The 27,076-nt window shown below is 50.4% G+C and overlaps 1 protein-coding gene across 3 annotated transcripts in view; it reads left to right on the top strand.

The window, feature by feature from the left end:
• The window catches only part of DISP1 (dispatched RND transporter family member 1), a 104,255-nt gene extending 79,927 nt beyond the window's left edge, over positions 1-24,328 (top strand). For all 3 annotated transcript variants that reach the window (XM_084868844.1, XM_084868843.1, XM_084868845.1), the window contains exons 3-8: positions 5,595-5,624; positions 9,503-9,626; positions 10,418-10,545; positions 10,880-10,977; positions 12,286-12,383; positions 20,760-24,328. In XM_084868844.1, coding sequence (XP_084724970.1) covers positions 5,595-5,624; positions 9,503-9,626; positions 10,418-10,545; positions 10,880-10,977; positions 12,286-12,383; positions 20,760-24,305 — 4,024 coding nt within the window. In that variant the 3' untranslated portion in view covers positions 24,306-24,328. The remainder of the gene's footprint in view (positions 1-5,594; positions 5,625-9,502; positions 9,627-10,417; positions 10,546-10,879; positions 10,978-12,285; positions 12,384-20,759) is intronic.
• The last annotated feature ends 2,748 nt before the right edge of the window (positions 24,329-27,076 follow it).

Below are 27,076 nucleotides of genomic sequence, written 5' to 3'. Positions count from 1 at the left end.
TGACAAAGGAGTGATTTAAAGACGACCCGGGAACACATCCCTGTCCCTCCGCCAAAGATGCTCCCGCACACGTGAGCCAAGCTTATGAAAAGATTTAAGTTTTCCATATGGAAGAGCCAGACTCGGGGCCAGGAAGAAGAACAGAAACGTGTTTTGAACGTTTTTGACAAGAAAGAGCCCTCGGATTCTACTTAGGAGAGCCTTTTCCCTCCAAAACACCGCGGTGGGAGCCGGCTTCTGGGAAAGCGAACTGTGCTCGGTTGACTCAGGCCTGAATGTGAGTTTACTTTGCGAGACATGGTCTGCGTACAAGGCGGGCATTTGGGGTCTTGCTGTCACACCACTGCCCTGGGGGGCCCCGCCGTTGCTCTGTTAAGAGGAGGTTCTGAAGGAGCAGAAAGGCTTGTGCAACTTCCTTTTAGGATTCTTAAAAAATATATATTTTTTATTGATTTTTTTACAGAGAGAAAGAGAGAGGGATAGAGAGTTAGAAACATCGATGAGAGAGAAACATCGATCAGCTGCCTCTTGCACACCCCCTTCTGGGGATGTGCCCACAACCAAGGTCCATGCCCTTGACCGGAATCGAACCCGGGACCTTTTAGTCCACAGGCCGACGCTCTATCCACTGAGCCACACCGGTTTCGGCTCCTTTTAGGATTTTTGTTCTAGATTATAACTTAGCATGTGCCCATCCTTGGGGAACTGAAGTTTCATCTTTGATTGCGGGCTCATTTCATAAGCTCATCTGATCTTTCATTTCCCGGAGTTGTTTTCAAATAACAGATGCAAGAAGAACACTCTAAACGACCCATCCATTTTCTAATGGGAATTAGGATGTCCTGCCTACTCTGGCGTGGGACTGGCCCATCCTGAAGCCAAAATTACCCAAACGGTGTGATTCTGTGGGGAGAACTGGATCAGTGGATCCACTAGGACAGGTGAGACAGACCCCAGGGTGTAGACAACCTGAATGAGGAGCCCCGTGGCGGCTCCGTGGGGTCCTGACTCTGCCTCGTCCCCATTCTCAGTGCGGCCGGGCTAACATTTGACTTCTGACAAGATAGGAAACCCCGGGCAGCCCTTGTTAGGAAGCAGGACCCCAGAAAGCGGGTCCCCTATCCCCATTCCTCCCGTTTCCCCAAGTCTGGCTAACCAAGAGGCCCAGCTCACCGAGAGATGTCCTATCCCACTGTCCTAGTCTTGGAAGGACCAGCCAGAGCCCGCACTTGACCCAGGATCTCTGAGCTCGAGGGAACAGCTCTGCTAGACGGCGCCACACCACAGCCCGCGCTGGGACGGCTGGGGGCTCGGCCAGACCTTGGAAAGTCAGTCTCTTGGCTACACAATGTTTGTTCCACGATCAGCACATGATTGTCACAATATCAGATGCCACGGGTTTTATGAAAATGGATTTTCGGGTTCTACTTTTCTCCGTAAAACGGCTTTACAGAAGATGATACCTGGCGCCTCTCAAAGGCACAGTAAGCGAAATTAAGGGGGCAGACTGGCGTCGGGTTAAGGACGACTCTTTGCTTGTAAAAGAAGTCCTAGGAGTTACTAACGAAACTTAAAATGCATGTCCAGAAAGTCATGTCGAAAAACATGCCACAAACTAGGGAAGAAATACTGGCCACCATGGTGATGCCTTAGCCTTCATACAGACCTCTTTTAAATAAATAGGAAACTCAGATGTATATAAGCACAAGAGACATAAAGACATGTGTGAGTGTGACTCGTTATGTGCATATAAGCAATGGTAAAAGAATAGGACATTACACAGCTAATAAAAATCCTGTTTTCAGATTTTAATTACATGGCGAAAAGCTCATTATCCAGCTGGATAGCACTTGAGACTGTGACCCTAATTGTGCATCTTTAATGTGTATATTTAGGCACACGGGGTAAAATACTGAAAGGAAATAGATCCAACTGAGGTTAGATCTGTGTAGTGAGAGTAAGGGTGATTTTTTTTTTCTTCTTTATACTTTTCTGCATTTTCAGACTAAAAAAAGGAATGTGTGTTTTAATCAGAAAACAAAACCAACATTAAAACAAAATTGGTCTCTTCATTAAAGTTTGGCTCCTCCTTTAAAAATTAAAATTCATGTTTTAGAATGGGAAAACATTAAACAAAAAATGTTTATCAAAGATCTTAAATAAATAAATAAATAAATAAATAAATAAGAAGAGCCCTGGCTGGTGTGGCTCAGCTGGTTGAGGGTCATACTGGGCACCATAAGGTCACCAGTTCGATTCCCAGGTCAGGGCACATACCCAGGTTTGGGGCTCAATCCCTGGTAGGGGGCATGCATGAGGCAACCAATTGGTCTTTCTCTCACACATTGATGTTTCTCTCTTTCACTCACTCACTTTCTCTCTAAAGTCAATAAAAAGCATTTACATAAATTTACATGTGTATATATTTTTAAAATAAATATTTTATTCTGCCTTTCTTAGACAGTGGTTGGGAAACTCAGGAAAGAGGCTTTGGAATCTTAAAAACAACTCTTTTTACTTGCGAACACTCTCACGCTTGCTCTTCTGGGAAAGCCCTTTGGGTTGGTGAACTGGCTGAGTCCTGACCGCTTCTTACCACGAGCATCTTTGATGACCTGGCCCCACTGCCTACAGCGCTTCTTCCTCCTTTAACACCTGCTGGTACAGGTGTGTTCCTGGCATCCAGTTCATCAGCCTCCTGCCCGTCTCAGTGAACAGGGAGCTCTGCCCTCTCCTCCCACCAGCACTTTTTCATTAAACCATTGGTCTGGCCATTTAAAACACCTCTCTAGCCGGGACCAGTTTGGCTCAATGGATAGAGCGTCGGCTTGGGGACTGAAGGGATCCGGGTTCGATTCCGGTCAAGGGCATCTACCTTGGTTGCGGGCATATCCCCAGTAGGGGGTGTGCAAGAGGCAGCTGGTTGATGTTTCTCTCTCATCGATGTTTCTAACTCTCTCTCCCTCTCTGTACAAAATCAATAAAATATATTAAAAATAAATAAATAAATAAATAAATAAATAAAACACCTCTAGCTATTCACATAAAGAGCCAGCATTACCTTTCAAATCATTTTAAGACACTAGTTCTTACCTCCCTTACTGGAGGACTATTTTTATTGATTGTTCACGTGGAATATTTCAATATAGAATTTTGATGGGGGAACCCGGCTCCTTAGCTCTTGCCTAGCAGTGTGTTAAAATAATTACGAGCTGAAATTCCACAGGAAAATACAGTCGAACTTCATAGCAGGAGAAGACCTTAGAAATAATTGAATCCAACTCTTTATTTTACAGACGAGGATGGAAGACAGAGAGGTGTTAAAACCCAAGATGAACCCCCATTTCATAACAGTCTTCTTCTTCCTGTGGTCTTTTTAATACATTCTCCTTAGAATAAGTTCCTAAACTTTGGAGTGGCATTTGGGCATTGTTGGCATATGTTATAGTTTTGGGGTTGCAAACAGAATCTACACCGTTGTGAAATGCATACATGAAATTCAAGGTTTTAGCCAGAAGTAGAGTGTCACAGGAGCCCCACTACAGCCTGAGAACATATGGTCCCACCCTGGCGAAGGGGTGTTCTCATTTTTCTCCAGAAAATTCTCAGTTGTCCACGGTCTCAGATTCTCTTTTTTAACCTCAGACTTTTGGCTGAGAAAACCCTTTTCTATCAGTATTATTTTTATAAAAATCTGTGTTATAGCGTTTTTGCTTTGATCTTTAGTTATGAATGCTGTTGGCCTTTATTTGGAATACCTAAATTTAATTTTTATGCTAAAGGAGGACTCTGAGAAAATGTGGGTTGGGAAGAAAAATCGATTCACTATATAGTGTTGTTCTTAAAGGCATAACTAAAGAATTTCTGCAGGAGGGGAAGGAGCAGTCTGCTCTCCTGGCTAGTAAAATGAAGATGTCACAGCAGCTGCAGAGTATTGGTTTCACTGCTGGAATTCATTCTGATACAGTGGATTTTTATTATTTTTTTAACTTCCCCCAAGGTTTTTTTGTGTTTTTTTTTAAATAGCAGGTGTGACTTTTAACCTTGCAAACTGAAATTGTACAATAGCGAGTAATTTTGAAGGGGCAGAATAATCCAAAATATGTGGGAAATGAATCGAAGAAAGATTAGTAATCTTCCCATGTAATTTTGAGCTCAAATAATAGCTCTTACATTAAACAGAATAGAGACATTTTGTTATTCTAAAAATTGAGAACTGGCAGATGGTAGAGGAGAAGATAATTGGCAAGTTTATAAATTATCATTGTGTTTATACTTTCAATCTCTGGTCTAATTGATGGAGGCCTTGTCTTATTAATAAAATACATAACTTAAACCTATTTTCAGAAATGCAAATATATCTTCACCGATGTTATAATTAACATCTATACTCTTATTTATATAATTTGTACAGTTGGTAATGAAAATGCAGAACCTTTTACTATTTATAGATAAGATCCATAAAGCTTGGAAAGTGGAGAAAAGTGTGTGTGGTTCTTATTTTACTAAAATTAATGAAATATATTTGTTGACTAAGCCCCCAAAATGTACTTATAAAACTAATCGTTTGGATGACCTCTTTGTGTTGTAATCCAAATAGTCATGAAATTCACTTCTGTAGCCACTGCCACTATTTTTAATTCATTATGTAAGTATGCATTAAATGTAGCTTTCAGCATTTCTAATTGTATTTGAGGTACCTCATTATAGGTAAATATTAAACAACAGTGAGTGTGGAAATGTGTTATAATAAAATTATAACTCACTTCAGGCTTATGCAAATAAAAACTCATAGAAACAAACAAATAAATCCAACCTCTGTTATAGAAAGAAAATGAGTGTGAAAAACCACCCTGCAGCTTTTATCAGACAGGTATTAAAAGTTGCGAGTGGGAAGATTTCACAGATGGAGGAAGACTCCATGTGAGGGGTGAAAGTGTGGTAGGTTCTAGCCTGCCTGCTCTCTCCTACGTTTTCTGGGGACGCGCTGGGGGAGAGGGGGAGATAGATAACACGGCGAATCAAAGGGACTCCGTGTCTTACCTGCAGTTGTGGTTTGGGCGTTTCAAACATCTGCTTGTCACGTCCATTTAGTATAAAAACTTCAAAAGGATCCAGTGTTTTCCCAGGAGGGAACTGTGGGGGAACCTCCATTTTTCTTTCTCAATCGATGTCGATGATCTCCACTTAGGATCTCACGTGGAACATAAAATAAAGTCGTTACTCAAGCAGAAAGAATGCGATGAATCCCTAGTGTCTGTCTCTGAGGAGTGAACCAGTCACAGATCCATGAATTTCTCAGCAAAAAAAAAAAAAAGCAACAGGAAGATAGCAGTGCCACATAGGAAGAAATAGAATATTGACATTTGTTACAACCCAGAACATGTGTAATAAAATGTTCCTTTGCAGATGCAGATCTTCAAACCTGTCCCCGTGGTTCTGAGGATCACTTTTGACCTAGAGATAGCGAATCCCTGTTGCCCCCAGGATTTTTCTAGAAGCAGAGAGGAGTGAAATGCTGACTACAGACATTCAGCCTTTATGTCATGGTGCTTCGTTTCTGATGGTTTTTCCTTTGCTTTTTTCTTTTTCAGACCATCCAGACCTTTCAAGCTACCAAAAAGGTAAAGTAACCTTTGCATAAGTCTGAAGTGAGTTATAATTTTATTATACAGTGATCATTTAATCATTTTATTAAACAGCGATCTTGCCTGCATGCTGTTCCCTCCTCGTATTTTCTCCATGTTTTGCTGCTGCCTCCACCTTCCTCACTCATAGCTTTTCCAAGGAGAAAGTCTAAGTCCGTCCAAAATCAGATCAGGCCGGTGGAAGACACGTACTCTGTGATCCGTAGATATGCAGAACATACATAGTGAAAGGGGTGGTCCTTTTTTTAAAATACTTTTTTTATTGATTTCAGAGACAGGGAGGGAGAGGGCGAGAGATGGGAAATCAGTGATGAGAGAGAATCATCGATCGGCTGCCTTCTGGGGATCGAGCCTGCAACCTGGTCTGAATGTGCCCTGAACCGAGAATCGAACCAGCCACCTTTTGGTTCCCGGGTCAGTGCTCAGCCACTGAGCCCCACCGGCCGGGCAGGAGTGGTCTGTTTTGACACTTCTTCCATTGGTCCCCGTTCCCAAAGAAAACAACGTTCAAGTGCCTTATTCTTTCAACTCGGTCGGAATATATTCCTGGAACTGGGACTTGCCAGGAGTGGAATTAGCGAGAGTGAGATTTCCCAGGCCCTTTCAGTTTCCTTCCTGTCCCCACTCTCCTGCTTTCCTGGGTTTGCATCTCCATGTCACAGCCCCTGTCTGGTTGTACAGCGTGCATGGCACTTGCGTTCTTGCGTGGTGCCCAGGGCTCAGCCTAGGGAGCCGGAGGCTCAGAAACACCCCCAGCCACAGCGTGGTCCTTGGGAGGCATCCCCACGCTGCGGGTGCTGACTGCCTCTCTCAAGTGGGCACAGCTCACCCGGCAAGGTTGGCTCCCGACACCTCTGGGTGAGGGGGGTTGTGATGGAGTCAGGTGAAGCGCGGGAAAGGAGCCTGCTGACACCGTAATGCCGTCTGTAGGCAGCACACGTGTGTCTGGGCAGCGGCGCTGCCAGATCAAAAGCAAACGCTTTCAAGGGAGGGGAGCGGGCCTCGCAGCGGGTCTGAAGGTGGCTGAGCATGTGCATGCAGCGTTTCGGAGAACACACAACACACAAAGTCCTTACAGGGGTGATGCAAACCGCAGCAGGAAAGCTAAGCCATCAGGCCCGCTGCCCTCTATGGATAACGTGCTTGGAGGTAAAAGTGAGCAGCTTCTGGCTCATTTGAAAGAAAATGGATCCATTTAACGTCGTGAGTCATGATGGAAGCCCGGGGCATTTTCGTTTTGCAGGGCTGATCTTTGAAAGGTCTGGCATGTGAGGGCCTCTGTGCAGTCTGGAGTGAGAAAGAGAAAGCCTCACGTGTGCTATTGACTGAGGACTTGAGTGCTTTAGAACTTTTCTTGCACCCGAGTTTGCGTTTGGTGGGGGAGGAAATAAAGGATGAAGAATAGGAGCGCTGGGTGTGTTCCGTTACGTCTGAACCATCACCATCGGCCTATTGTGGCTTACAGCTTCTCGTGACATTCAGAGTTATTCTTAAAAGGTCATCCCATCTTATCTGGCGGAATTTTCCCTTGATGAGTGAGTAATTGTCAGACTTGAAGTCATGCGGATCGAGGTGGTTTAGCGTGGAGAAATGAGCTGTGAGTGCGGCTTAGGAATTTAATTTAAAATGTGCATTGGGGAAGAAGCTGACTTATTCCAGATGGTTTTTGCCTCTCTTGTGTTTGAAACAGAGATGATATCATAGTGGTTAAGAGGCCAGATTCTAGAACTAGACTACCTGGATTCCAAGCTTTGGGACTTTTTATTGCGATATAATTGACATAATATTATATTAGTTTTAGGCGTACAACTTAATGATTCAGTATTCTATATATTGCAAAAGGATTACCACAGTGAATTTAGTTAAGTCAGTCACCACATAGGTTTTTTGTTTTTTTTCTTGCGATGAGAACTTTTGTTTTGGCAAATATGCAATACAATATGATTCACTCGAGTCTCCATGCTGTGCATTACATTCTGTTATTTATTTTATAGCAGGCTGCACCTTGGTTTCATCTCATAAGCTGTGAGAATTAAATGAGATGCTAATCTATATAAAGGAACTCCTTGTAAGTGCAAGCTAGCATGCTTCATTTTCCTAAGATTACTTTTAAAAGAATAACAATGAAAAATACCTCTGCGCCCATGGGCGCCCATCGGCTCAGTGATTGAGCGTTGACCTGTGAACCAGGGGGACACCATTCGATTCCCAGTCAGGGCACATGTCCAGGTTGTGGGCTCCATCCCCATCGGGGGTGAGAAGGAGTGGAGGGTGTACAGGAGGCAGCCGATCAATGATTCTTATCATTGATGTTTCTATCTCTCTCTCTCCCTCTCCCTTCCTCTCTGAAATCAATAAAAATGTAATTTAAAAACACAACACTGCAAATGCTCCCTTAAAGCGTAATTGTTATATTTTAATTTTCTTATTAAAATGTAGTTGGAAGCAAATATCCCCACAAAGCCAGATCTGTGAAGCTGCGAGAGTAGGATGTAAACATCAACAATCTATTCTTAGAGACACAGGGTAGCTTTTTTCCAGAATGGTATTTACAGCTCGGCTTTGTTTACATAGTAGCGTCTAGTCTGATGTTGGAGAAGCCATTCACAAATACATGAGAAAGAAGCCGGTTTCAGCCCTAGCTGGTGTGGCTCAGTGGATAGAGCATCGGCCTGTGGACTGAAGGGTCCCAGGTTCAATCCCGATCAAGGGCACATGCCCGGGTAATGGGCTCGATTCCCAGAAGGGGGCGTGCAGGAGGCAGCCGATCAATGATTCTCTCTCATCATTGATGTTTCTATTTCTCTCTCCTTTCCTTCTCCCTTCCTCTCTGAAATCAATAAAAAATGAATATATATATATATATATATATATATATATATATATATATATATTAAAGATGAGCCAGAAATGGCCATCACAGCAGCCCAGTGAGCTAGCACGGATGAGAATTTGAGAGTCATTGTTCACAACTTAAAACATTTCTTTCTTCTGTAATAAAACTTCAAGACACTGGGAGTTGGCAAGACAGATTTTGCATTTTAGCAGAAGTTCAGTATAGTTAGGGTCAAGGTCTTAAGGCGTGGCCCAGGTCTGCGGGAGGGGCACAGAGGTAGGTCTTTGGGTCAGAGGAGGCGAAGGAGGGCGTGGGAAGGTGTCCGGAGGAGATGGCTTGGTGGTGGCATTGGGTGGCAGAGAGGGGTTTCTGGGGCGTGGTGAGAGACGAAAGCCAGGTGGTAGCAGTTGGACAGTGGATGTTCATCTAATCCATAGGTAGCTATTGAACACCTTTGAAAAGATACTGTTCTAGCTCTGATCCTGCAGTAATAAATACATAAAGCACAAATCTGTGCCGCATGGAGGGCACAGACCAATGGGCATCTTCATTATGGTTTTAGCTGGAAGGACAGTTACCCGTTCAGGGATTCTTTGCTTTGGTTCGGCTGTTTTAAAAATAGACACTCTAGGAATCTGTTTCTGGGCTGAATTCTTCTTCCAGCACTTCTGGAGGACGGGAATCACCAGAGTTCTGGGAGAGAGCCTAGGAGTTTGGATCCTCTGCTAGAATACAACTTCTTCCCGCGGAGGAAGGCTACATTTCAGATCCTCTGTCCCACACACAGAGGCCGATAGAACATGTTATTTGTCAGAAATAGACCGAGTTCTGACCCCCAGCCTGGGGCATGAGGACCGCTGACGTGTCATCGCAGGAGTGAGAGGACAGTGATCTTGTAATCGCCTACAGTTACACAGAAACACAACCTGTCAGGGCTCCCATGGACACATGCCTGCACTGGGTCGGAGATAGCAAAGCTCGCCATTGCTCCTAAGAGGCTTTCTCTCTGCCTCCGTAGCTACGCGGCGCTGCTCGCCGACTGGCCCGTGGTGGTCCTGGGCATGTGCACGGTGCTCATCGTGGTGTGCGCCTTGGTCGGAGTGCTGGTGCCGGAGCTTCCTGACTTCTCTGACCCGTTGCTGGTAAGGAGGGTTGGGCCAGGAGCGTTTATCTATTTCCTTTACCCCCAAACAATCTTTTAAAAAGAAAAAAAGAAGAAGTATGTTAATACCCATTGTTATATGGGATCCCGTTTTTTAAAAACCTTCTCAAGCCATGGATGGGTCTACACGCTCCTTTCTGCCAATTAGAGATGTCGCTTCTCTGTCCTCAATCCTTAAAGGGCAAGAAACATGGTCACTGCAAGACACTGGAGAATCTGCTTACTATAAAAATTTTCATGAAGTCTTTAAACTGGCTTCTTCCCCCCTCCCCCCCACCCCAACCCCCCCAAAAGAGCTAAAGGAATTTCAGCATTGCTAAGCGATAGCAAGGTCTGTTTTTAAGTAAAATCTGCTTTGGGGCAGCATAATGAGGAAAACGTGAGCAAGTTTAATGATATCCTCTTTGTAAAACACTGTAGCATGCACAATATAATTTAATTTGACCATAATATGCTATAACCTAAAAGCAGGCATTTACAAAATGCTTAGTTTATACATTTGAAAGAGAAGCTTTAGATAAGTTTTTCCCCCCTTCCCCGAGACACGTGACATACCAAAGAGCCAAAATGTTCTGCCACGGCAAATAGGTGATCATTATCAGGTTAAGTCATCTTGGTTTAATACTGGTCACCCCTGGAGTAAGGACCCTCTGTGTCTGTATTTTCGGTTAAAAGCTATTCATCACCTTTGACACTGCTTTCCCAACCTGCTTAACTGCCCTCAGCCTGAAATGAAGTACACTAACAGGAATTTGTAACTTTTCGCCGTAGGGTTTTGAACCAAGAGGGACTACGATAGGCCAGAGACTGGTCACGTGGAATAACATGGTGAAAAATACAGGCTACAAAGCAACCTTAGCCAATTATCCCTTTAAATATGCAGATGAGCAAGCCAAAAGGTAATCATTTATTTAACGTTCAGACAAAACATCGCGTAGTGAATTCCGCTTTGAAACTTTGCCTGAGCAAAAAGATAAAACGTGTGGCTCAAAAGCATGTTTAAATTGTCATTGTCTAGTACGACTTTGTTGTACTGGGATGAGACAGTGAGCATTTGGGGGCTTTTTTTCCTTTCAGAAGTGAGAAAATTAATGTTGGTTGCTTATATTAATCCTTCCAACTTAATTTGTACTGCTAAGTTGGCCATGACCTTGAGGATGTACTTGTTACAGGCACATTTCCGGGCCTTGAAATAGCTCGCACTTTATTGAAGTTCATCTTGCTCTATTTCAGCCATCGGGACGACAGATGGTCAGACGACCATTACGAAAGAGAAAAGAGAGAAGTCGACTGGAACTTCCACAAAGACAGCTTTTTCTGCGATGTCCCGAGTGAGTGGTGTGTGTGGCTGGTCACAGCGCTCAGCGGCTCGCTGGCCCTCTTGAGACTGAACACGATTAAAATCGGGACCGATAGACTGTGTGGCTGGTCTTAAAGGGGCTTTAGCTCCGTTAACTTGTCAGTGTACGTCTCGAGGTCAGTCAGCCACTGCTCTGGATTTGCTTACCTGTAACGAGATTGAATAAGGAAGACAGGATTGAGTTATATCTGATTTTGGACCCCAGGGCTGTTTGAGATGGTGTTGCTGTCTCCATCTACCCAGTGAGGTGCAGAGAAGCAGTATGTTGCCCAAGGTCACCTGCTAGGTCTAACTGATAGATCCTCCCTTCCTCCAGTTGATGGACAGACGGAAACCCCACCTGCGGCCAGACATTCCTGAGCTCTGAACCACCAATCAGCACCTGCCAAATACCCTGAGCCCCCGATTCCTAAGTCCCTTGGTCCCTAATCACCAATCAGCGTGTGCTGAGTGCCCTAAGCCCCGTCCCCTATCCTTCAAGGTGCTTGTACCCCGGCCTCTCTCTCTCTCTCTCTCTCTCTCTCTCTCTCTCTCTCTGGAAGCAGCCGGCAGGGGCACTCTTCCCTCCAATAAAGCCTGTGTCCTGCCATCCGGTCTCCGCACTTCTCTGTTTAATCCATCACTAACATCACACCCAGCTCCAACGCCAAAGACCACGCCCTTCCCAGAACACCGCACGGCCTCCCTCGCTCAGAAACATCTTTATCTGAGGGTGTTCTTCAGATACAGTTTTCCTGTCTGGTGAGCTCAGCCAGGACGTGGAGGGGTCCGTGGTCCTGGCCAGCAGCCCGTGCGTAGCGGACTGCATTTAGTGCCTTTAATGGACCACCTGCCCTGCCTCCTCTCTGGTCAGCTGCCAGAGAAGAGAGCATCCTTCCTGCCCATCCTCAGCAGTCCCTCGTGCGTCATTCCCGGATGTGACATGCCATCGAGGGGACGTGTTGTGGGGTTAAGAGAGAGCCATTCAGTTCCCTGCCAGCTGAACGTTCGTATGGATGGCTCTTCCTCATTGAGTCTGACCCGGACTTCATTTGTCATGTGACTGTGGTTTTTCGGGTGCAGAGTAGACAATGTCATAGCGTTGCGCTTTTTTTGTTTGTTTGTGGGTTTTTGTTTTTGTTTTTTAGCATTTTCTTCTGGAATCTGTCGAAGGGAGGGCTCCCCTGGTGGGAATGAATTGCCCGTGTGGCTTCCCAGTTTGAATCGCTTCTGAATGCCAAGTCTGACGAGTCCATGAATAATGTATAACCCGGTTTCTCTTCTTGTTTCCCATCCACAGGTGACCGCTATTCCCGAGTGGTGTTTACCTCAGCCGGTGGAGAGACGCTGTGGAACTTACCAGCAATTAAATCGATGTGCAATGTAGATAATTCAAGGGTATGTAAAGGGAAACTGAAGTAGGTTTGGCACCCGCGAGGCGATGGTTCTGAAACTCCTCTCACTGCAGAGTCTGTCTGAGTCCTTTCGGGCTCACCTGCCGAGGAGAAAGCAGAGGCAGGCCATGTGGCTGTCTCTCAGATCCCAGGATCAAAGTGTCTCCTCCCCACCCTCCTCTCTGTCTTCCCTAATAAAGGACTTTTTTTTCTTTCGCTCTCCTGTTCTTTGTCCTTGACAGTCTTTTGTATTCTTTCACCGCAGCTCTCCTTTCAGGATCACAGTTAAGACTCTTTTTTCCTTCCTTTGTCCTATTTCCTCTCCTAATCTGCTTTCATTGTTCACCACGCTTCCCCCTGAGGCAACTGTCAGCACCTTAATCACACAGCCCGATGCCTGCCTTCCTCCCATCCGGGGCCATTTCCCTGCGGCCTCAAAGGAAAATGCAGGGCCCGGGCCGGGGGAAGGGACATCAAAGGCTAGAAAGTGGGATCTGTGCGAATGGCAGGAGTAACCTCCACACACCGAGCTCTCCAGAAGGCAGAAGATGCTGGCAGCAGCACTTCCTGTCCTGGAGCCCCAGAGCTGACAGGCCAGAGCCTGCCAAGGCCGCCCCGGGCCTGGGAGAGCTGTCAGCTTCAGGAGCTCAGAGGCAGCCTCTCCAGGTAGAAGCTGCCGTCTGATGTCCCTCCTGGGCCTGTCCGAGCACAGTGGCCAGCGGGAAGGAACTCACTGCATTCTTAGCGTCCCCCTGAGGCAGGGGTCTTCAAACTACGGCCCGCGGGCCACACGCGGCCCGCAGAGGAGTCTGATCCGGCCCGCCAGGTTTTTTGGGCAGCGAGCGCAGCCGAGGTATTACAGTAGGAATTAGTAGTTCATATAGTCCGGCCCTCCAGCTCTCTGAGGGACCGTGATCTGGCCCCCACTTTAAAAAGTTTGAGGACCCCTGCCCTGAGGTAAGGTGACCAGGCGTCCCGCTTTTGGCGGGACAGTCCCGATTTTTAACAATTTGTCCCGATTTTTGGAAAGAAAATCCAAATTGTTAAAAATCGGGACTGTCCCGCCAACAGCGGGACGTCTGGTCACTTACCCTAAGGCAGGGGTCTTCAAACTACGGCCCGCGGGCCACATGCGGCCCGCAGAGGAGTCTGATCCGGCCCGCCAGGTTTTTTGGGCAGTGAGCGCAGCCGAGGTGTTACAGTAGGAATTAGTAGTTCGTATAGTCCGGCCCTCCAGCTCTCTGAGGGACCGTGATCTGGCCCCCACTTTAAAAAGTTTGAGGACCCTTGCCCTAAGGTGTCGCTGAAAACGGAAGCGCTCGCAGTGCTGAGAGCCAGGCTGGCCATCGATGCAGTGGCCTGTTCTGATAACAGCGGTCCTTAATGGGTACGAGGCAGAAAGGATGCTGAGGTCCCCCAGACCAGCAGTGTCCTTGTGAGAACGGACGTGGCTCTTCAGGTTGGCTAGCTGGCCCAGATCTCCTGACTCTCTCCGTCCTGAGAGGCGTTGATACCTTTTTTTAAAGGAGCTTCCCCGTGGGCTGAGCTGTCAGGATTTGCTGCGAGTGCCACCTTGTCTCTGTCCAGCTCCAAACAGACCAGAGGTGCAGAGCATCAGTAAACAGACAGCGGTTCCCTCCCAGCGTCAGCTTTCGTCCGCCACCTTTTCTTCTCTCCCACGGCGATCTGTTCGGTATTTGGAAGCTGTGACGGTATTTCTCCTTGTCACGGGCCCCACCTTCTTCTGTGGACAGTGAGGCCCGGGGAAGGGGATGGTAGAGTCTCTGCCATGAGTAGACTGCATGCCCTGTCCTTCACCTTACTCACCAGGCCCGTGACCTTGGAACTTGTAGCCGGTACAAGCCGGGCTGTAAATGGATGTTCACACCTTAGGTGAGAATAGCTCCTTCCCTTCCATGCCTCCTCTTTCTCATTATCCCACCTTCACAGTGGATCTGTAGACCTTCCTCCCCCCCCACCCCCCCAAGATGCCGTAGTGACGGAATTCACGCTGTTGATTAAGAGCTGATGTTTCTTGAGTGCTACTGATGCCTGCCAGGACGTGTCCCAAACACCTAGCTAATTATTTCATTATTCATTGAATTATTATTCATCTGCATCGCAGTGTTATGAATTAAGTACATTAGTGCCCGTTGTGTTTATTTTTAAAATGTTTTTTATTGGTTTCAGAGAGGGGAAGCGAGAGAGAGAGAGAGAGAGAGAGAGAGAGAGAGAGAGAAACATCAGTCTGCTGCCTCCGGCACACCCCCTACTGGAGATCAAGCCCACAACCTAAGCATTGGCCCATAAGCATGACCTCCTGGTTCATGGGTCAGTGCTCAACCACTGAGCCCCACAGGCTGGGCGTATTGCCGTTTTATAGATGAGGAGAGTTCTCGCCGGAGGGAAGTGGCAAATGGAGAATTTGAGCCCGGCCAGGTCTCACTCCAGTCTGTGCCTCATGCTCCCAAAATGCAGGAAATACCCCATTTTTGTTCAGTTTTACTGTAGACGCCATTTCCCACTCAGAAGAACCTCTGAGAGTCCGCATGGCCTGGAATAAGTCACCGTTAGAGCTAGCAGTTCATTCTGCGATGCCTTCAAAGACTCAAAAGCCAGAAAGCTGTGCTGAGGCGCTAGAGCTTTCGGGAGTGGGTGCAATACAATTTCATATGTAACTCGTATAGCAGACAGAGCAGATGGATAAAATCAGCATCAGGAGGTGGTGGCTTCCCGCAAGGCATACAGAACAGACATGGTAAACAAGTTGAATGCATGACACGAAGGGAAAGTAGCGGGAGGAAGATCATGAAGCTGAGGGTGAGATCTGACATGAAAGAACACAGACCACGTAACCCTGTACACTGCCCCATCGGGAGCCGCAGACTTGTCTGCACCCTCCCTGAGAGCCGCCGCCCCAAAAAGCAGTTCATATCGGGGGGCGGGGGGAAGCCATAGAAATGGGGTGACCAGTTTGCTTCTAGAGGTCGCCCTGCTCCCCCTGACAGTAAGGCAGGCGAGGACCGTCCCTCGCTCCTCACACCTCCATCAAAACGCAGGACGTGCTCCAGGTCCTCACCCTGCTCCCGGACACAGTATGGACCCCTAGCTGATTGGTAGACCCCTTCTCAGGCAGGTTGGAGGCAGGAACACGGTGTAGCAGAAGCATCTCTACAAGAGCTGAGTGCAAGGAAATCTAAGTCTGTGGCCTTGTGGTTTCAACGCACTTGCAGAATGCAGACTCTAAAGGGATGGGTGCACTCTGCTTCTCCGAGAGTTTTTCTCCCCTGGGCTCCGGGTAAGGATGGATAGCTGTGCGGTCAGATTTGTAATCCTTAGCTAGGACGCCGTGAGCGTTGTGGTCCACTTGTGAAACGTGAGGAACGCACCCAAGACACGCATCTCAGTGAAGGGGCCCAGCCAGCGACAGACCCACACCAGCACGTGAATAGCTGGATCCCGGGGTCCCCAAATTCCGTCTCAGAGGGCATGCTTGTCATTTCATTTTATTTTATTTTTTTCATGCTTATCATTTTAACTTGCTAAATCAAAAGCTATTTTTGCCAAGGGCTAGTGCCTTTGTATTCTAATCTCTAACTCTGCGTGAACAGTGAACCTTTCCCGTAGGGATAAGATATTCATGGCATCTGAGCTCTTGGTTAGCAGGTCGGATTTCAGATGATTTCAGGTTGTTGCGGTGCTTTTTTTTTAGTCTCCCAGTCTCCGGACCCTTTTCGGGCTTTTATTTGTTGCTGTGGTTTGAGCGAACTGTGTCCCAAGGCTACCTGGCCATCTCCCTCCATCCCCCGCCCCCCAGATGCTAGTTTTGTCCTTAAGTACTTGATGACTAACAGTATCACGTTGAGTGGGACACACACCCACATGACGCAGAGCAGAAGAGCTTAACTGTCGGTAGTTCGACCCTAGAAAACATCTGATCCTCAGTGAAATACTCAGGGTCCTCAGTGTCACATCCAGGGGACCCGATGCTTCCGTTGTCGCCTGCCTGTGCTGACAGCACACCCAGTTCAACCCCAGCATTCATTCCCACGACAAGCCCCAGACACACTGAGTCCACAGCCCTGTCCTCCTCCCAATGCCCCTCCCCACCCCCCAACGAAGAGCTTGGTTCCCGAGCTGTCCGCTCCCTCCTGACAGTCTGTTCCTTAGCCTTTCGCAGGAGCCTCAGTTGGCGCCCCATCGTCTCAGTTCCCTTTCCGCCCTTTGACCTCGGGGCCCACCGGCAGTTGGTCGTTTGCTCGTGCCAAGAGTGAGCTTCTTTGTCTTGTCTCCGCTGGAAACCCCATCCCTGCCTCTTAGTCTCTGCGCATCGTCCGAGCCAGGACTCTGAGCGATCCGCTGATACGAGGGATTTGAGATTCGGTGCCTGGGACCCCGTTTTCCAGGGCAGCTTTCGTGGACAGCCAGGCCCTCCCCGATGCTTATCCTAAGGAAGGCCGGACGCCCTCGCCTTTTCTTTGCTCTGAGTCCCTTCAGTTGTCCAGTCACAAGGCCCGTGGGCACGTGGGGGAGGAGAGGGATGCAGGGGTCTTCAAACTACGGCCCGCGGGCCACATGCGGCCCGCAGAGGAGTCTGATCCGGCCCGCCAGGTTTTTTGGGCAGTGAGCGCAGCCGAGGTGTTACAGTAGGAATTAGTAGTTCATATAGTCCGGCCCTCCAGCTCTCTGAGGGACCGTGATCTGGCCCCCACTTTAAAAAGTTTGAGGACCCCTGGATTAGGGGGTGACTTGCTTCCCTGTAGCTTTTTCTCAGCCCCTTAAAATAGCTCCAACGCAGCTGCTAGTTTTGAAAGTGAAGACAGTATTTAAAACTCTGCTGCCTTCTCCTTGTTCTCTCTTCTTCCTTTGCCCGCTATTTTAAGCTGACCCCACCCTGCTGCTGTCTGACCAGGAAATGTGCAGGGACACGTTTCAGCCACATAAGCAGCCTGGCTTTCCAGCAGCCAATTTGCGAATGCCTCTGATTAAGAGTTACGGTGCTCACAAGAGTTACAAGAAAGCCCTCTCTGTTCCTATTTTTATAAATGTCAGAGATTGTGAAATCATCCCTATGAACTCTTTTCCCCAAAATATGGCAGAAACATGTCATCTGCATGAAGGCATACCTGCTTGCCAAGCCCCACGGGGTCATATACACTGAGTGGCCAGATGATGATGACCTCTGAACGCATAATAATCTGGCCACTCTGTGTAAGTCCTATATTAGGGGTGTCGAACTCAATCAGAGAAGGGGCCAAAATCTAAAATCCAGCCTAAATCGCGGGCCGAATGGTTTACTGAACAGTCATAAACTGACAATGTCATAAACTGACAGCGGAGTGCAGTGATGACAGCGCGGTGCGGGCCACATTGCAAGGCCTGGCGGGCTGGATTTGGCCCGCGGGCCTTGTGTTTGACACATGTGTCCTATATAATAAAAGGCTATTAGGCAAATTTTCCCCTCAATAGGAGTTTGACCAACAAGCAGGCTGGCTAACTGCCCATGTCCTCTCCCCCTGGCCAGGCTGGCCAGACCCCACCCATGCACGAATTCATGCACTGGGCCTCTAATATATATATATATATATATATATATATATATATATATATATATATATATATATCTGAGTGGCTAGGTTATTATGCATTCAGAGATCATAATAATCTGGCCACTCAGTGTATAACGGAGTGTTAGCTGGCTGAATCACTCACCAAGTTAGGTCCTCTGTCCACACATGGATTCACCCTCTCATCCCATCTGCAAGTTCACACAGACCCTTCTACATAACACGGTGTTCCTTCTCACACTCAGTTAGAATTACTGATTGCTGGTCCGAGGTCCCTGTCGCTCTTGAGTCACTTGAAGACAAGAACCACTGTGCCGTATTCATAGGCGTCAGGAACATTTTTTTTCTTCTGAACGGAGGGCGGATGGGACCATACGGCCTCACTCCTGATTGCCTAGGCAGCTCCTTGTACTCCATTCCTTTAGACTCGGGGCCTCAGCTTCCAGCCCCGGGTAAGTGTACTGTCGCGACGTCTCAGCGCTGTCCTTACTTCTGACCCTGCATGCATGCGCCCTCCAGCTGGTTTTCCAAGGTGGTCCATCCGCCGGCGCCGCCTTGGCATCAATCAGGATCGCCGCTCCGGAGGCTGCTGGCGTTGGTTGTTGTTAGTGGCCGTCCACTTGGTGTTCGTCTGGTCCAACACTTTCATCTTTGATCAGAGGTCCTCGTGGAAAACAACAGCCCTGCTCATATTTGTGAAGGTCGTTCAAGGACAGGATTCTGTGCTGCCTCCCCAGCTTCAGCCGGCAACCTGCTCCCTTTATCTTTCCACTTGTCACTTCATCCGCTCAAACAGGCTCCTTCCAGCAGGTCCCGGGTTTCACGATGGGCGCCATTTGTCTTCCTCCACCTGAACGCGGTCAGACATGAGGGCTGTATTGCTCCTCAGCTCCCCAGGCTGAGTCCGGGGCCTGCGGGCTCTCTCTCTGTAGGGGGGGAGCTGGTTAGCTACCCAGAGGGTACTCTCTCAGAGTACCCTGGTGTCTGCTGGGCAGCCGCTTCCCCTGACAGCCTGAGTGACTGTCTTCTCCTGGAAGCAGCTAAATACGAATTATCCTGTTTGGTGAAATGTCAAGTAGTTATCGCTCTTCGGAAGTGAACTTAACAATGAGGGCTTTGTTAAAATAAACATTAATTTAGGACACTTGAATGATAACCTTTTTGGCTTTTTTTTTTTTTTTAACCCCTGACAGATTATTTTATTTTTTATATATTTTTATCAATTTCAGAGAGGAAGGGAGACGGGGAGAGAGATAGAAACATCAATGATGAGAATCATTGATTGGTTGCCGCTTGCATGCCCCCGACTGGGGGTTGGATTGAGCCCGGAACCCAGGCATGTGCCCTTGACCAGAATCGAACGTGGTTCCCTTTAGTCCACAGGCCAACATTCTGTCCATTGAGCCAAACCAGCTAGGGCCAGAGTATCCATAAAAACAACAGCTTTTCATTATGGAAATTTTCACACCAATGCAGAAATAGAATAATAGAATAATTCCTCACTTGGAAGTCTCCCAACACCACCAGTTCCCAGTACGTGGCCAGTTTATTTTATCGTAGTCCCAGTGAAGTACAGGTGACCTTGAACGGCTTGGGGGTTTGGGGTGCCAACCCTCTGTGCTGTCAAAAATCCACAGAGAACTTTTGACTCCCCAAAAGCTTAACTGCGCATCTTGACGGCCAGGGTTTAGGTTCTGAGTGACTTGTTCTTCACTAAGTTTCGGTTCCAAAGAGGTGATTTGTGCCAACATGTCCTCCCCTTGGAGAAGGTATTTCATGCATGATTGGCCAAGCCCACTTTAATAAAGATCAAGGTGGGTATAATAAAAAATATTCACATCCTTTTTTTTTTTTTAATATGTTTTTATTGACTTCCGAGAGGAAGGGAAAGGGAGAGAAAGAAACATCCATGATGAGAGAGAGTCATTGATGGGCTGTCTCCTACACGCCCCCTACAGGGTGTGTTAAGGAGCCTGTAAGCCGGGCATGTGCCCTGACCAGGAATCGAACCATGACCGCCTGGTTCCTAGGTCGATGCTTAATCACTGAGCCACCCCAGCCCGTGGCTTCCTGATTCACTGACAGTTTTCTAGGGGATGGCATGCTGCTTCCAACTGGGTTGATCAAGTCAATATGCCTTCATCACCCAGCATTTCACACTGATAACCAGCAACTTTGGGCAAAGCCACAGATTGGTGGCACGAATCAATTGGACCATTGTCCTCTTAACTGATCCTGTAGATATGCATGCCATCCACCTTATTGCTTTTTAGAGGGACTTTGAAAGGGCTTGTTTGCCCAAGAGGTGTTAATTCCCTCCCCTTTCTGAGACCACACCAGCACTGCATGGAGTTGGTTCACACTTGCCTGTCATCCCCATGAAGTACTTTGTTGTTCAGAGTGAAGTAGCCTCATAAGGATTTGGCCACAGCGGGATTCTGGGGGGAAGTCACACTGGGCACCCACAAGAGAATGGCTTTTACCTTCTGTAAATCCCTGGCCACCTGAACCCAGACTTTTGAGCAACCTATTTATTTTATTTATTTATTTTAAATGTTTTTATTGATTTCAGAGAGGAAGAGAGAGAGAGAGAGAGATAGAGACATCATGGATAAGAGAGAATCACGGATCGGCTGCCTCCTGCACGCCCCACACTGTGGCTCATGCCTGCAACTCAGGCACGTGCCCTGACCGGGGAATCGAACCGTGACCTCCCGGTTCATAGGTCGATGCTCGACCCCTGAGCTATGCTGTCCCCCGGTGAGCGACCCCGTTTTAAACGCCAGCCCTCCCCGTGTGTCTTGTCTCTGCAGATCAGGGCGCACCCCCAGTTCAGCGACCTCTGCCAGAGGACCACGGCCGCCTCCTGCTGCCCCAGCTGGACGCTGGGCAACTACATCGCCATCCTGAACAACCGCTCGTCCTGCCAGAAGATCGTGGAGCGCGACGTGGCCCACACGCTGAAGCTGCTCCGCGCCTGCGCCAAGCACTACCAGAACGGCACGCTGGAGCCCGACTGCTGGGACGCGGCGGCCCGCAGGAAGGACCAGCTCAAGTGCGCCCACGTGCCGCGCAAGTGCACCAAGTACAACGCCGTCTACCAGATCCTGCACTACCTGGTGGACAAGGACTTCCTGGCCCCGAGGCCGGCCGACCAGCCCGCGCCCGCCCTCAAGTACAGCATGCTCTTCTCGCCCACCGAGAAGGGCGAGAGCATGATGGGCATCTACCTGGACAACTTCGAGCGCTGGAACGCGTCCGACGGCGTCACCACGGTAGCGGGCATCGAGTTCGGCATCAAGCACAGCCTGTTCCAGGACTACCTGCTGATGGACACGGTGTACCCCGCCATCGCCATCGTCATCGTCCTGCTGGTCATGTGCGTGTACACGCGCTCCGTGTTCATCACGCTCATGACCATGTTCGCCGTCATCAGCTCCCTGATCGTGGCCTACTTCCTCTACCGCGTGGTGTTCAACTTCGAGTTCTTCCCCTTCATGAACCTCACGGCGCTCGTCATCCTCGTGGGCATCGGGGCGGACGACGCCTTCGTCCTGTGCGATGTGTGGAGCCACACCAAGTGCGACAAGCCGCGGGCCGACACGGCGGAGGCGGTGGGCGCCACGCTGCAGCACGCCGCCCTGTCCATGTTCGTCACCAGCTTCACCACGGCCGCCGCCTTCTACGCCAACTACGTGAGCAACATCACGGCCATCCGCTGCTTCGGCGTGTACGCGGGCACCGCCATCCTGGTCAACTACCTGCTCATGGTCACCTGGCTGCCCGCCGTGGTGGTGCTGCGCGAGCGGTACCTCCTCCACGCGTTCCCCTGCTCCCGGGGGCCCCGGCCGCAGGCGTACCCGGACAAGGGCTGCTGGGCCGCGGCGCGCCGGGCCGGCCGCCGGGCCCTGCTCGCCGCCTCCGAGGCCTCGCGCATCTTCTTCGAGAAGGTGCTGCCCTGCATCGTCATCAAGTTCCGCTACCTCTGGCTCCTCTGGTTCCTCGCCCTGACCGTGGGAGGCGCCTACGTCGTGTGCGTGAACCCCAAGATGAAGCTGCCCTCCCTGGAGCTGGCCGAGTTCCAGGTGTTCCGGGCGTCCCACCCCTTCGAGCGCTACGACGCGGAGCACAAGAAGCTGTTCATGTTCGAGCGCGTGCGCCACGGCGAGGAGCTGCACATGCCCATCACAGTGGTCTGGGGCGTGTCCCCCGAGGACAACGGCAACCCGCTGAACCCCAAGAGCAAGGGCCGGCTGACCCTCGACAGCAGCTTCAACATGGCCAGCCCCGCGTCCCAGGTGTGGATCCTGCGCTTCTGCCAGAAGCTGCGGAACCAGACGTTCTTCCACCAGACGGACGAGCAGGACTTCACCAGCTGCTTCATCGAGACCTTCAAGCGCTGGATGGAGAACCAGGACTGCGACGAGCCGGCCCTGTACCCGTGCTGCAGCCGCTGGAGCTTCCCCTACAAGCAGGAGGTGTTCGAGCTGTGCATCAAGCGGGCCATCATGGAGCTGGAGCGCAGCACCGGCTACCACCTGGACAGCAAGACGCCGGGGCCCCGCTTCGACATCAACGACACCATCCGGGCCGTGGTCCTCGAGTTCCCCAGCACCTACCTCTTCACGCTGGCCTACGAGAGGATGCACCAGTTCTACCGCGAGGTGGACGCCTGGATCTCCCGCGAGCTGAGCTCGGCCCCCGAGGGCCTGGGCAACGGCTGGTTCGTCAGCAACCTGGAGTTCTACGACCTGCAGGACAGCCTCTCGGACGGCACGCTGGTGGCCATGGGGCTGTCGGTGGCCGTGGCCTTCAGCGTGATGCTGCTCACCACGTGGAACGTGATCATCAGCCTGTACGCCATCGTGTCCATCGCCGGCACCATCTTCGTCACGGTGGGCTCCCTGGTCCTGCTGGGCTGGGAGCTAAACGTGCTGGAGTCCGTCACCATCTCGGTGGCCGTGGGCCTGTCGGTGGACTTCGCCGTCCACTACGGGGTGGCGTACCGCCTGGCCCCGGACGCCGACCGGGAGGGCAAGGTGGTCTTCTCCCTGAGCCGCATGGGCTCCGCCATCGCCATGGCCGCCCTCACCACCTTCGTGGCCGGCGCCATGATGATGCCGTCCACCGTGCTGGCCTACACGCAGCTGGGCACCTTCATGATGCTCATCATGTGCGTCAGCTGGGCCTTCGCCACCTTCTTCTTCCAGTGCCTGTGCCGCTGCCTCGGGCCGCAGGGCGCCTGCGGCCAGATCCCACTGCCCCGGAGGCTCCGGTGCGGGGCCTTCTCCCGCCGCCGCCTGCCCGCGAGCCCGCCGGACAAGGGTCCGAGCAAAGCGCACGGCCTGGGCGCCTACCAGGCGGGCCCCCGGGGCCAGAAGCCCGGCGCCTCCGAGCAGGAGTTCTATGAGCTAGAACCTCTGGCCTCCTCCCCCCCCAGTGGCCCCGCCTCCGAGAAGACCGCCCACGAGGACACCCACGTCTGCCCCGAGTTCCTCACCGGCCCGGCCAAGAGCGCGGGGGCGCCCGTGCCCGCGGCGTACCCCTGCGAGCCGGGCCAGGGCGCCAGGAGCGAGCCGAGCCCCGCCCTGCTGCAGCCTGCGCTGCACTTCCTCTCTCTGAGCCAGAGGTGCGGCTGCCCCGGTGCCTACAGACACCTGCAGTACGGCCCGCCCCCGTGCCAGCCTGTGGGGGACGGCCTGTGCCACCAGTGTGCCACCAGCTTCGTGCACGTGCAGAACGGCGTGGCCCCTCTGCCCCCCGTGGCGCACCCCGTCCCGCACGTCCACCACTGCCCCTGCCTGCAGGGCAGAGCGCCCCCGCCCCGCGGCTGCTGCCTCCACCCCGGGCAGCACACGCAGGCCCAGGACACCGCGGGCAGGGCCAGCGGGCACAGCGGGCAGGGCCTCGAGGTGGCCGAGCTGGCAGCTCTTGTCCGCAGGAGCGCGGGGTCCTCGCCAAGAGCAGGCGACCACCCTGAGGACAGCCAGAGGGGGCCCGGTCCCCACGGCGACGCGGGGACCGCGCTGGGCGGGCCGGGGGCCGAGGACAGGGACTCCGGGTCGCCGGGGCAGCCCGACGGGGCGGACAGGGGGGTCGAGCCCTGCGCACCGCAGACCGGCGTCCCCGTGAACTCCGAACATCTACATCCCAACGAACCCACATTTCTATCGAACCGTCTGGCAGGGGAGGCCGGGTGCGGGGCCTGCCCACCCCGCGCCCAGGGCTGCGGCAGGGCGGCGCGGGCGCGGTGCGGGGCCGCGCACTGCCGGGTGCGCACCTTCGAGGCTGCCGTGCCCGCCGCCGTCTTAGCGCACGCGGAACTTTCCGGCGAGAGTCTGTTAATAAAAACACTTTAATAAATGCAGTATTAAACCCCGAACCCCGACCCGGTGCCTCGACCGTTCCTTTGAAGGGGAAATGAGACCCAGGAGGTCAGAGAAGGAGCCGCATGCGCAGGAAGAAGGTTCCCCTTTGTTCAAAGTCCCGGGAGATGGGTATTCGGTGTGAACGGCCGGACACACATCTAAGAGGTGGTGGAGGCAGGTCTGGTTTATGTTTTCAGAAAGTCCAGTTGTTTTTCACCTAAATTCCAGTTTGAAAAAGAAGGGTCTCCTCGCAGTGAGCCAGCGCGGAGTGTGAGTTAACCTGGAAGTTTCCTTTCTCCGGGAGCCCCATCTGCCTGGGGGTCTCCTCTGGTGCCCGTGGGTGTCCGCAGTGAGGACATGTGATTGCACCTCCGATGTGGGTTTTAGAAGAGCGCCTTCCGCTGGAGCTCAGGAAGTCTGACCCTCGGCATCCTGCCTCCAGGTCGGTCCTCTGAAGAAAACTGGTGGAGGTATCTCCAAATATCACGCTCCCCCACAAAAGTTGCATTTGTTATTTTCTAGGAAGAGTTTTCCAAATTAGACCCGCCTCTTCTTCGGGGCTTTCCAAAAAGAGTTGCAAGGGGTCTCATGGGGCCCGGTCTCCAAGCCACCTCCATCCACCAAACCATGTGTCTAGGTAGCTTCCCAGCGTTCGCTTGAATACTTCCGACACCTTAATTCTTTGTCCCTGGGCAGCGCAATGTCACTATTCCTAACTGCATTGTCCTAGAGAATTTAATCAAAGATAATAGATTAGCCGAAACCGGTTTGGCTCACTGGATAGAGTGGCAGCCTGCGGACTGAAAGGTCCCAGGTTCGATTCCAGTCAAGGGCATGTACCTTGGTTGTGGGCACATCCCCAGTAGGGGGTGTGCAGGAGGCAGCTGATCAATGATTCTCATTATTGATGTTCCTCCCTCCTCCTTTTCTCTCTGAAATCAACAACTATATATATATATATTAAAGACGATTAGTCAATGGCCAGGTTGTTAAGAGCGTCTCAGTAGAGCATACATCTTCCCCTGAGGGGGTTGAAGCCAACATTGGAAACACCAGTCAGCACCTCCCCAGACCCCTAAGATGCAATCCATTTCTTAACTTGTCGCTTATTATTAATGACTCTGTGATATCCCGACGCTGTGACTATCACAGTGAACCAAGTTACACTTCGTATACTCCTACCAACTTGAATAGCCAAACTTCGACGTTTATCGTCGTCTTTTTTTTTTTTCACATAACTTTCTGTGCTGTCACTACATCTTCCTAAGCAGCGAGGGAAGGGCAGGTTACTTCCGGCGAGAGCTTTGTTGCTGTTGTTTTCACGAGTAAGATTCTTACAAAGGAGCTGGCTTGGCCTTGACACAAAGTGACCATCAGGATCATTTGCTCAACCTCTGCCCACTCATTGGACCGTTCTGGTCAGTGATCTGGGCTTTCGATTTCCACTCTTTAAAGGAGAAAGGATTTGCTGAGTAAATCAATCATCTAAACCAGATTACAAGGAGGCTGCTTGCCTGCCTAAGAAATCAAACCTCCGAGGTTCACACCGAGACCGTGACGTGAGTGCAGTATTTTTGGCAGCAGCATGTGACCCGTAAGATCTCCCTGGTAAAGAATGGTCCCTATAGGACTGGCTTGCTCTCTCGGACTAGGCAGATCTCTACCAGATGTTCAAGGACTAGCTGAGGATAATAGCACAGCGTCTATTTTTAAACAGCGGCACTCCACGTGGCCTGGAAGGGCGGGTTGTGGAGTGAAGCCGCAGGCTTACCCTCCCTCCAGCGACATTTCTTTCCGTGCAGAGATCCGAGAGAAGGCTTTGGGAAACCAGCAAATCTCGGGCGGCATCCTCACTCAGGCTGAAGTTCCCCAGTGTCTGTCCTTTTCTGCAGTCTGATTTTTTTTCCCTTCACCTTCAGTTTTCTGAATAGTGTGTGTGTGTGATTAGTGGGATATAGATGCTAAACAACCTTGGATCATTGAATAAGATCCCAACTTGAATTTTTACCCTATTCTGAAAAGGACCTGAGCCCTAGCTGGTTTGGTTCAGTGGTTAAGAGCGTCGGCCTGTGGACTGAAGGGTCCCAGGGTTGATTCCTGTCAAGGGCACATGCCTGGGTTGTGGGCTCGATCCCCAGTAGGGGGCGTGCAGGAGGCAGCCAATCCATGATTCTCTCTCATCACATGTTTCTCTCCCTCCCTCTCTGAAATCAATACAACTATATTTTAAAATAATAAGAAGAAGAACCATGGGCTCTGATTGGCACACACGGGCACATTTCCAATCATAGTGAATACACAGCCCTTAGCTAGGTATCTACACGTTATCAGAGAGTGAGCAGAGGCGAGAAAAGCCAACTTTGAGACCAAACTTGCTCCTTCCCCTAAATCCTCTAAATCAGTGGTTCTCAACCTTCCTAATGCCGTAACCCTTTAATACAGCTCCTCATGTGGTGGCGACCCCCAACCATGACATTATTTTCATTGCTATTTCATCACTGTAATTTTGCTACTGTGAATGAATCGTAATGTAAATATCTGTGTTTTCCGATGGTCTTAGGCTCTACAGCAGCGGGTCTCAACCTGTGGGTCTTTGGCCCCTTGAGTGTGGCTCCACGTGGCTCTTGAGCCGCGATTTGCTGACCACGGATCTATGTCATTAGCCCCTTTTCATTAACGAGCCAGTGGATCCCTTAAACAACCTTAGGCAAGAAGTCAGCAATAGTACCCCTGTTTTAGGGATGTGCACACACTGAGGAGCA

The sequence above is a fragment of the Pipistrellus hanaki genome (genome assembly GCF_964339955.1).
Source record: "Pipistrellus hanaki genome assembly, chromosome: 20".
Taxonomy (NCBI): Eukaryota; Metazoa; Chordata; class Mammalia; order Chiroptera; family Vespertilionidae; genus Pipistrellus; species Pipistrellus hanaki.
Note: the sequence above shows the minus strand (reverse complement) of the source record. Positions and strands in the feature narration are given on the sequence as shown.